At 46.7% G+C, this 12,445-nt stretch overlaps 1 protein-coding gene across 1 annotated transcript in view; it reads left to right on the forward strand.

Moving 5' to 3' along the window:
* Positions 1-12,445, forward strand: part of LOC120929153 (chromatin assembly factor 1 subunit A-B-like) — a 188,233-nt gene that overhangs the window by 104,155 nt on the left and 71,633 nt on the right. Inside the window, exon 5 of the mRNA XM_040340407.1 lies at positions 8,701-9,179. Within this exon, the coding sequence (XP_040196341.1) occupies positions 8,701-9,179 (479 nt within the window). The remainder of the gene's footprint in view (positions 1-8,700; positions 9,180-12,445) is intronic.

Raw genomic sequence — 12,445 nt, forward strand, 5'->3', positions numbered from 1 at the left:
GGTGTGCTTTGCCTCAGGGAAGCCCCAGTCGGCCTTCTCATCCACATCACAGCGTTTCGTAACATACTGATAAAAGGTCCGAGGCGCTGACCCGCTCCATGTTAACCATGCTGGGGTCTGCATTGCGGCCTATTGTGGCTGCAACCTTGGTGTCTTAGACACTGAATGGGCAAAAGTTTTGCACCAGACTGTGGAGGAGCACCAGCTCCCTCCCAAATTTTAGACTGGCCGACCAGTTGGTCCAGGGCCTTGTATATGTCTGTGATGCTACACTGGATGCGGCCCCCTTGATATCCAGAGCCTCTGTTTCGGCGGTGGTTTTGCGCCGCCTGATTTGGCTGAAATGCTGGTCTGCTGACCAGGTGTTCAAAAAAGCCCCGGGAAATTTACCCTTGTAGGAGACTAAATGTAGGAGACTTTTTGGTACCTCGCTGGATGACATTATTAAGGATGTCACTGGAGGTAAGAGCACTCTCCTCCCTCAGTCCACCAAAGGGAAGGAGCCGCCCCGTTAGCCGGGTCCTTCATTTCCCACTCAGAAGCGGTATTTTCATCAGTCAGGACCCTCCCAGGCCGACAAAGGCTCAGCTGGGGGACAGAAACGTCCCTGGGTGCATAAGCCGAACAAGCCGGCATCCAAACCTGTCACCACATGAAGTTTTGCCCCCGCCCGACTCATGGATGGGGGGACGGCTTTGCAGGTTTACAGCTCAGTGGACCTCCCTGCTCTCTCCGACCACTGGGTCTGCGAGGTGGTCTCTTCGGGGTACAAGATAGTTTCTTTCCTGTCCACCGAACAGATTCTTTCCCTCAAATCTTCCGGCTCATCGGTCTGCCCTATTGGGCGCATTGCAGGACTTGCGGGGTAATTTTACCTGTTCCGCAGAACGAGAGGTTTCAGGGATTTTATTTGAATCGGTTTATGGTCTCAAAGGAGGACTGGGTCCATCCAATCTTGGACCTCAAAGCCCTAAATGCCTTTGTGAGAGTAAGAAAGTTCCGCTCGGAACCCATTTGCTCGGTGGTGGCTGCGCTCCATCCGGGGGACTTTCTGGCGTCCTTGGACATCAAGGACGCAAACTTGCATGTCCCAATTTGCGCGAGTCACAAGAGGTTTCTGTGCTTTGCGATAGGGGAAGACCACTATCGGTTTGTGGCCCTTCCCTTTGGCCTAGTGTCAGCGCCAAGAGTTTTCACCTAGGTGCTCGCAACGATCCTAGCTTTGCTGAGACAGCGAGGCATTGGCATTGTGGGCTAGTTAGACGATCTGAGAGTAGCTTTTGGCTCAGAATTAGAGGAGGCTGCGTCTTTAGCCAGCCAGACCCTCCGAGAATTTGGGTGGGTGTTAGACATCCAGAAGTCGGTCCTGGTTTGGAGTACCCGGGGTTGATTCTGGACTCCGCAGAGGCGAGAGTTTTTCTACCCCTGGAAAAATTGCACTCTTCAATCTGCGGTGAAGCTGTTGGCATCCCGCAAATGGTCGTCTCTCCGTTTTTGCATGCGAGTCCTGGGTCTGATGAAAGCCTCCTTCGAGGCAGTACCGTATGCCCAGTTCCACACTTGTGTATTGCAGAAGGAGATCCTGTCCAAATGGAACAAATCTCCATTGTCTCTGGATCGCCAGATTCAGGTAGGCCACCTAGTCAGAGTCTCTCTGAATTGGTGGCTGAGATCCCCAGCTCTTCGGTCTGGGAAGTCGTTTCTTTCCTTCCAGTGGACGGTGATTATGACAGAAGCCAGCCTCACAGGTTGGGGGGCGTCTGGGGGTTTGCAGGAATCCCGTCTACCAATCAATGTCCTGGAACTTTGAGCGATCGGGCTATGCCTCTAATTGTGGTCGAGGGGGTTGCAAGGTCGCCCAATTGGGATTCAGTCGGACAACGCCATGGCGGTGGCTTATGTCAACCATCGGGGAAACATGGAGCTCGGCTGCAGCATCCGAGGTCGCTCACATCCTGTGGTGGGTGGAAATAAACGTGTCGGTTGTCTACATTCCGGGCATAGAAAACTGGCAGGCAGACTACCTGATTTGCTAGATGTTGGACCATGGGGAATGGTCATTGCTTCTGGAGGTGTTTCAACTCCTTTGTACAGTGGCGTAGCGTGGGTTGTCAGCGCCCGGGGCAAGGCAAGTAATTTGCGCCCCCCTAACCTGCGGACTTTTGGCACTCCGAGTTCCTTCCCTTCCTACAATAGTACTGACCTACCTGACCACTAATCTACCTGATTCCTACACTGACCTACCCGATTCCTACACACTGACCACTACACAACTACACTAGCCCACCTGATTGCTATACTGACCGCTACACAATACACTACCCACAGACCACTACTCAATACACTACATACTGACCGCTACCCAATACTTTACCCATAGACCAATACACTATACACAACACACTACATACTGACCACTACACAATACTCTACCCACAGACCTATACACTATACAATACACACAATATACAATACACTACATACTGACCGCTACCCAATACTCTACCCACAGACCAATACACTACACACAATGCACTACATACTGACCGCTACACACTACCCACAGACCAATACACACAATGCACTACATACTGACCGCTACACAATACACTACCCACAGACCAATATACAATACACACAATACACTACATACTGACCGCTACCCAATACTTACACTACACACAATACACTACGTACTGACCGATACACAATACACTACATACTGACCGCTACACAATACAATACCCACAGACCAATACACTATACACTACACACAATACACTACATACTGACCGCTACACAATACTCTACTTACAGACCAATACACGATACACTACATACTGACTGCTATACAATAGTCTACCCACAGACCAATACACTACACACAATACACTACATACTGACCGCTACACAATACACTACCCACAGACCAATACACTACATACTGACCGCTACACAATACTCTAGCCACAGACCAATAGACTATACAATACATACTGACCGCTACACAATACTCTACCCACAGACCAATACACTACACACAATACACTACATACTGACCGCTACACTATACACACACACTACCTACTGACCGCTACACAATACTCTACCCACAGACCAATACACTACACAATACATACTGATCGCTACACAATACTCTACCCACAGACCAATACACTACACACAATACACTACATACTGACCGCTACACAATACACTACCCACAGACCAATACACTACACACACTACATACTGACCGCTACACAATACTCTGGCCACAGACCAATACACTATACACTACACACAATACACTACATACTGACCGCTACACAATACTCTACTCACAGACCAATACACTATACAATACACTACATGCTGACTGCTACACAGTACTCTACCCACAGACCAATACAGTGTACACTACATACTGACCGCTACACAATACTCTACCCACAGACCATTACACTACATACTGACCGCTACACAATACACTACCCACAGACCAATACACTACACACACTACATACTGACCGCTACACAATACTCTAGCCACAGACCAATAGACTATACAATACATACTGACCGCTACACAATACTCTACCCACAGACCAATACACTACACACAATACACTACATACTGACCGCTACACTATACACACTACACACACACTACCTACTGACTGCTACACAATACTCTACCCACAGACCAATACACTACACATAATACACTACATACTGACCGCTACACTACACACACACTACCTACTGACCACTACACAATACTCTACCCACAGACCAATACACTACACAATACATACTGATCGCTACACAATACTCTACCCACAGACCAATACACTACATACTGACCGCTACACAATAACTACCCACAGACCAATACACTACATACTGACCGCTACACAATACTCTAGCCACAGACCAATACACTATACACTACACACAATACACTACATACTGACCGCTACACAATACTCTACTCACAGACCAATACACTATACAATACACTACATGCTGACTGCTACACAATACTCTACCCACAGACCAATACACTACATACTGACCGCTACACAATACTCTACCCACAGACCAATACACTACACACAATACAATACCCACAGAGCAATATACAATACACTACACACAATACACTATGCACTACACAAACTACATACTGACCGCTACACAATACTCTACCCACAGACCAATACACTATACACTACACACAATACACTACATACTGACCGCTAAACAATACTCTACTCACAGACCAATACACTATACAATACACTACATACTGACCGCTACACAATACTCTACCCACAGACCAATACAGTGTACACTACACACAATACACTACATACTGACCGCTACGCAATACTCTACCCACAGACCAATACACTACATACTGACCGCTACGCAATACTCTACCCACAGACCAATACACTACATACTGGAAGGGAGGGAGGAAGACGGCAGCCACAGAATGCCTGTCCTGTCCCTACGGTGACTCGGGGGGGGGGGGGGGGGAGAAGACGGCGGCCACGGACTTCCTGCAGCGACGGGGACATAGTGACCCGGGCTGGAGAGGAGGAGGACAAGACCGTGGCCACAGCGAAGGCCAGCCCCGCTCCCCCCGCGATTGAGGACAGGCCAGCCTCACATGACCCCTTTCGCCCAATCACAGGGCGCCAGGGGCCAGCCTGCGAATTAACATGGCGGCCAGAGTGCGGGGTCACAGAAAATTTAATGTATGGAGTGGGGGTGAAACATACTGGCGCGGTATTGGGCCCCCCCAAATGTTGCGCCCGGGGCCTAGACCCCCCACGCTACGCCACTGCCTTTGTAGGAGCTGGGGCACACCGAAAGTGGATCTCCTGGCCTCTTGCCTCAACCGAAAAGTGTCGAGGTTCGTAGCCAGGTCCAGAGATCCCTGGGCGGACGTCAGACGCGTTGGTGGCCCCATGGGTCAGTATCAGCTAATTTATGCCTTTCCCCCATTGAAGTTGCTTCCTTGGCTGCTCCGCAGAGTGGACACAGAGGGGATCTCGATGATTCTAATCGCTCCAGACTGGCCTCGGCATCCTTGGTATGCCGATCTCATGCGCCTGGTGGGGGATGCACCCTGGCGACTGCCAATGCGGGAGGACCTTCTGTCTCAAGGTCCCATACTTCATCCTGCTTTACAGTCGCTGGCTTTAACGGCATGGCTATTGAAAGCCAGGTATGAAGGGACCAGGGTCTTTCCGACGCGGTCATCTCAACCATGCTGAGGGCATAGAAGTCTTCTTCCAGGAAGATCTACCATCGCACCTGGAAGGCCTACATCTTTGTGCGAGGAGATGGGTGGCGTCCACGGACGTATTCGGTTTCCAGGGTCCTGCTGTTTTTACAGCATAGAGTGGATCACAAACTTGGCTTAAAGGGTCACTAAAGGAAAACCAATTTTTAGCTAAATAGCTTCCTTTACCCTAATGCAGTCCTGGTTTATTGTCCCCATTGTTCGTTTTTGCTGTAATACTTCTCTGTTCTGCACACTTCCTGCTTGTCTGTTTCCTTATGAAAAAAAGTACTGGGAGATTCTCTCTGTGGTCTCTAATCAAGAAGGTGTGATTACTGTGTGTCTAAAACCCCTCAGAACCAATCACTTTCGTTTTAAAAACAAACACTGCCCTGTATTGGCTCTGTGTCTCTGTCCTTCACACAAGCTTGAAACTAGATGAAAAACGAAACTGAAAGTGCAGGCACATTATATGATTGATTTTTATCTATTTTTAATCATTTTTAAAAGGAATCGGTTAACCATTATGTCTCTATACCCTGTAAACAGTCATTTCAGCAAAAAAAAATTTCCTTTAAGCACCATTAGGGACAGATTTCAGCCTTGGCTGTGTTCTTTCAGCTGCCTTTGGCGGCCCATTCTCTGGCGGGTACCTTTGTGCAGGGGTTCGTCAAATACTTCCCCCTTTTAAACCACCTCTTCCTCCATGGGATCTGAATTTGGTGCTCTCGGTTTTTCAGGAACCTTCCTTTGAAAACATCAGAGAGTATCCTCTCTTGACACTGTGACGGTATTAGAATGATATCCCCATCAAAGATTCCCTTCTCCCCATAAAAGAACATCCCATCCTGGAATCGCCATAATAAGCCACACATGAGTCAGTGCTTACTGCTGGAACAACACAGCTTTAATGGTATAACACAGAGCTTATATGTAATTTACAGAACTGTTAAAATGACAAATCTCCGCCCCCTCACACTGGGGCTTCCATACAGATGATTAGGCAGACACGACGGAGCCGACCCTGATGACATTTCTTTAGATAATGACATCAGTGACGTTAATTACTAGTTCAAACAGAATACATTATCTAGACAGTTTGACTCCAGATAATTACCACAATGAAGCAATCAGAATAATTAACATGAGCCCCTTCTAATCACAGTAAACAGTAACCACAGGGCTTCTTTACACACACAATAGATCAATTAACCCTTTGAAATAAGGAGCTGGCTGAGGAAGGGTCATTAACATATCAATAGTCTGTTAGAGGAGTGAGTCCCACCTGAAACCACCTTCCCTCTAACACACACACACAGCAGTAAACTAGCAGGGAGGATTAAACTGAAGCATATAGGCAAAAAGTCCTTCACAGACACCATCTCAGAAGGTGGCCTTTTTAGTGGCTATTACTTCGGTCAGATGTGTTTCTGAATTGGCGGCCTTGTCTTGCAAGTCACCATACTTGGTCCTCCATAAGGATAAGGCAGTGTTGTGCCCGCAACCTTCCTTTCTTCCGAAGGTGGTTTCGGCCTTTTCCCTTAACGAGGATATTGTACTTCCATCCTTTGTGTCCTCGGCCGGCGCATCCTAAGGAGGTTGTGCTTCATACTTTGGACGTGGTACGTGCTTTGCGGGTGTACCTGTCTGCTACGGCTCAGTTTCGGAGGTCTGACAACATTTTTGTGTCTGGTTCACAAAAGGGCCTGGCTGTCTCACCTGCCACCATTTCTCGGTGGATCAGACAGACCGTCATACAGGCCTATGCTCTTAAGGGGCGAATGCCCCCCTTTCCGGTCACGGCACATTCGACCAGGGCAATTGGTGCTTCCTGGGCTTTCCGACATCAAGCGTCTGTCTCACAGGTGTGTAAGGCGGCGACTTGGTCATCCGTTCAAACTTTTTCCAAATTTTACAAGGTTGACGTGAGTGCATTTTCTGATGCTTCCTTCGGCCACCAGGTTTTGCAGGCGGCTGATAAAGTTGCACCTCCTCCGTTGAGGAGCTCTGTTTGTTTTGGGGTGAAGTTGTTTGTTTTTACTGATACTGTTCCCACCCCTTATTTTTTGACACTGCTTGGGGACGTTCCATATATCAAGACTTGTGAAGGCTTTGTCCGTCTATGGACGAAAAGAGAAAATACGTTTTTTTTTTGTACTCACCGTAAAATATTTTCTGGTTTAATACAGCTTTAACTTTTAGTCTAGAGCCTAATTGAGTCAAGTTTTATTTCATACTATGTTTCCAGAACTCTAAATTGTAGGATTGTAATCCTACGAGTTAGAGTTCTGGAAACATAGTATGAAATAAAACTTGAATCAATTCGGCTCTAGACCAGTGGTTCTTAACCTTGTTTGAGGTACTGAACCCCACCAGTTTCATATGCGCATTCACCGAACCCTTCTGAATTGGAAAAATAAAATATGATTTTTTGTGTGATGGGCACAGTGGCGACAATTGATGGCACAGAGGCTTCATGTGATGGCATAGTGAGGCTGCTAAAATATATATATATATATATATATATATATATTTTTTTTTTTTTCATTATTTTTTTTGCTAGTCGGAGAAGGCTCATTTAAAATAACACAAAAACATTTTTTTATCTGCCATTTTATATTAATAAAGTGCTGGTCACCTCACCTCAGTCAGCCTCCCCCCAATCCAGCCATTTAATTATATGCTCTTAACAGGTTCTACTTACTTTTAAACAAGTTCAGTAGTCTTTTTTAGCACTGTCTGCTAGGTTCAAATTCCACTAGTCAGGCAGGCTCCTCAAGACTAGTCCTTGCCTCTCTAGCTCGTCACAGGCAGCGCCGACACACAGCTCCCTGCGCAGCGCTCCGAGTACCCCCCTTCCGGCCGTGAGTGGAGTGACGTCACGCCGCTGGAAGGGACCAAGAGACTCCATAGGGGGAGTAAACAGGCTGCAGCAGACAGGAAAGGGAGATGGCAGGCGACGGTCCCGGATGCAGGAGTGCACTCGGCACACAATTTGTACAGTGACGCTGGCCGCGCTGGCGGCCGCAACCGTGGCAGAGCTTCACCTGTGGCTGCGCCCCTCCTATACGAAATGGTATTGCCCAGGGCACTCGTCCGCCCCTGCATTGTACCGGCGGCCCTGTGTGACCTCCGCCGAACCCCCGCGACTCGCTCACCCCTGGGGTTCGATCGAACCCAGGTTAAGAACCACTGCTCTAGACTAAAAGTCTAGACTAAATAGATATTCTATCCACACTGAAATGTATAGGTTTACCCCAAAACATTTGATTTTTTTGTGTCTTCGAGAAATCGAAGATAAGGCTATTAAAACTATTTGTTGCATTATCTGACATTATTTAGTGTGTGTTTATAAAATATGGATAATAAGGATGTTTCTAAACTATGTATTTTCTTTTATGCAGTACTTATGCATCTTCTCCCTTTGCTTCATGGAAACGTCAATGGAAGCAAAATAATTATCAAGGAGTTTCAAGAGTGTTGCAGGCGTGGCATCATTTCTTTGGGTGATGGTAGCAACATTGCTATAACAGAATCCACTAGTCCAAATGCTTGCCACCAGATGCCCAGCAGTTTTAATATACCTTCCAAAGCACGACTGAAACGTATAATTTCTGAGAATTCGATGTATGAAAAACGCCCAGATCATCGTTTGTGTTGGTATGTGCACAGTGACATTTTGAAGAGCTTTCAGCAAGATAGTCTTCCTGTACCATGTCAGTGGATATATATCACCCAGTTGAATTTGCCCAGCAGAGATGAAATTATAAGCATTGGTGGACAGACACAAGCAACACCTTCATCTGGCAAAAGAAAATCTGCTGGCAGTATGCCCATCACCAAGTTTATGAAAAAAGCTACAATAATAGGATCACTCAATAATGTAAGTAATTGTTTTTCTAAATCAAACCTATTCAGACACACTGTATGCTATGGTTCATGCCAAATCCAAACCTTTACCTAATCGTGCAATTCAGGCTCTTTAAAACTTGAAAACGTTTTTTTTTTTTTTTTTTTTCTTGTCAAAATATTTTATTGTTAATTTCAAAGTGTATTAGATAAGTAACATAGAGTAAATATTATACAGTCAAGGGAAATAAGCTCACTTGCACTCATTCAAAAACAAAATAATATATAATAAAAGGTAATAAAAAAGCGGTACCTGGTAAAGTATTTAGGTGCTGTTGATAATGAATCGTGGGTACTCTAGATCAGGGGTGGGCAATTATTTTTTCGATGGGGCCACATGAGAAACTAAAAATATTTTGGAGGGCCGGGCCAAAAGGCTAAACTCAATACTGCATAAAATCAATTGTATTTCTTTATAAAAAGCAGTAAATATCATTGTTGGACAACTGGTACGAGTACTTGTTATAGACATGGCACAGGAGGGGGACAGAGGCTGGGGACATGGCACAAAAGGGGGACACAGGCTGGGGACATGACACAGGCTGGGGACATGACACAGGCTGGGGACATGACACAGGCTGGGGACATGACACAGGCTGGGGACATGACACAGGCTGGGGACATGACACAGGAGGGGGGCAGAGGCTGGGGACATGACACAGGAGGGGGACAGACGCTGGGGACATGACACAGGAGGGGGACAGACGCTGGGGACATGACACAGGAGGGGGACAGACGCTGGGGACATGACACAGGAGGGGGACAGACGCTGGGGACATGACACAGGAGGGGGACAGACGCTGGGGACATGGCACAGAGGCTGCAAATAAATTATCATATCACTTCTTCACATCATCAGTATGCTGTCTTCCTCCTGTGCCCCTTTTACCTCAGATCTGACCTGTGGAGAGGTGAAAGGGGCACAGGAGGAGGACACAGCATACTGATGATGTCTAGGTAGGATAGCACTTCACACTCTGCTGCTGGACTGAGGAGGACTCACCAGACAAGGCCAGGGCAGTGGCACTGAGGGCAGGCAGCAGGCGTCGCGAGGAGTCCTACTCCAACGAAAACAGTGGAGACCAGGGTCCACTCCAGGTCCGGGCACCAGCATGGCGGCTGGCCGACTGCTACAGTCAGTCGGGCGGGCAGGCAGGCGCACTGGTCGGTCTCCGTCTGCCTTCACTCAGTCCACTCCGTCACAGTGGGGGTGCGTCTGCAGTGTGTCCACTACATCTGCTGCTGTGTGCTATCCCGCCGGTGCCGCTCTCCACAGAGTCCACACATTCTACGATGTTCCTCAGTTTCCCCGCGCTGCTCTTTTGAATAGGCTGGCAGCAGTGTTAGCGCGAAAATGCGCTTTGATAATTGGCTGCGCGGCGGGTGATGGTGGGCTGGGCGGTCAGAGAGGGCGAGGCTATGCATAATGTAGGAGGACTAGACGCTGCCTGCGCTGCGGCTCACATTCGGATCTTTTTACGGGCACATTTCCCTTATTACGGACTTTTACGAACAGGGAAAAAGTGCCTTTTATTTACGTACTGTCCGTAATTCTACGGACGGTTGGCAACTAGGGTTGTCCCGATACCACTTTTTTAGGACTGAGTACAAGTACCGATACTTTTTTTATGTACTCGCCGATACCGAATACCGATACTTTTTTAAATGTGTCCCCAAATGCAGCCATGTCCCCCGTATAGCAGCCATGTCCCCCGTATAGCAGCCATGTCCCCCGTATAGCAGCCATGTCCCCCGTATAGCAGCCATGTCCCCCGTATAGCAGCCATGTCCCCCCGTATAGCAGCCATGTCCCCCCGTACAGCAGCCATTGTCCCCCGTACAGCAGCCATTGTCCCCCGTACCTACTGTTATCACCGCGGCGGGGAACATTACAGACAGCGTTCGTTTGAACAGCTGTTTTCCCCGCTGCGCATAGACACTCCCCCTTGGACGGATCTGTCCAATCGCGAGCAAGGGGGAGTGTCTATGTGACTCCCCCTTGCTCGCGATTGGACAGATCCGTCCAAGGGGGAGTGTCTATGCGCGGCGGGGAAAACAGCTGTTCAAACGAACGCTGTCTGTAATGTTCCCCGCCGCAGTGATTAAAGTGGCAGCGGTTTCGGCGGGGGGGGGGGAGTATTCTATTTTAGTATCTGGGGTATTAGCGGGAGTACGAGTACTCCCGCTAATACTCGGTGTCGGTCCCGATACTGGTATCGGGACAACCCTATTGGCAACACTGCCCGGGGGCCGGATTAAAAGGTCCGCCGGGCCGTAGTTTGCCCAGGTCTGCTCTAGATTGTATAGGCGTAAACTATATAAATAAGAGCTTCAAAATCATATTGGAAATAATAAAAAGGAAGAGAAAAAAAGGGTAGAGGAGTCTGGGTAGACGAGTCTGCGAGGTTAAGCCGAGAGCCACAACTACAGTAAAGATATTTTAAATCTTATTGCTTCAGCTAACATCCAAGCCTTCGCTAACATTCGTTTAGCTGCTGTGAAGACCTGCACTAGCAGATTAAATTAAGTGTGCGTTAAAAATTCTTGTTTCAGGTTGAGTAAGGTCGTTACAGGATCGAGAGAAATTCTCTTTCCAAACAATTTTGATGTGATATTAAATATTCCCTTACAAAATATTTGAGCTTTTGGACATGACCACCAAATATGAAACGGTGTGCCCAAATCCAAGCAAACTAGGGTTCAAACTAATTAAAAACTGTTCAAACTAATTAAAAAGCAGAAAAGGCCACATGACGCTGAATTTACAAGACAGATCCCAATAGATTGGCTGATCCATATATTGATATAATCTGTGTGTGTGTGTGTGTGTGTGTGTGTGTGTGTGTATATATATATATATGTGTGTGTGTGTGTGTGTGTGTGTGTGTGTGTGTGTGTGTGTGTGTGTGTATATATATATGTATATATATATATATATATATATATATATATATATATATATATATATATATATATATATATATATATATATATAGAACACTTGTTCTATACAGTATATACTGTATTCGTGATTCGTTTTTGTTTATCTTTGTGATTTTCTCAAGATTGTTGGTCTCATTTGAATTAAATGCAATCTCTGCTAGGTATTATTAATGTGAATGTTACTGTAATTTCTGGGTCATCTGACTTTTTATGCATTTTAATTGGTTTTCAGCTTTATATTTAGCTTTTCTTGAAATTTTTGTAATAAGCAGATTTTTTTCATGTTTTTTTAAAAAA

This window comes from Rana temporaria, chromosome 1, assembly GCF_905171775.1.
Source record: "Rana temporaria chromosome 1, aRanTem1.1, whole genome shotgun sequence".
Classification (NCBI taxonomy): Eukaryota; Metazoa; Chordata; class Amphibia; order Anura; family Ranidae; genus Rana; species Rana temporaria.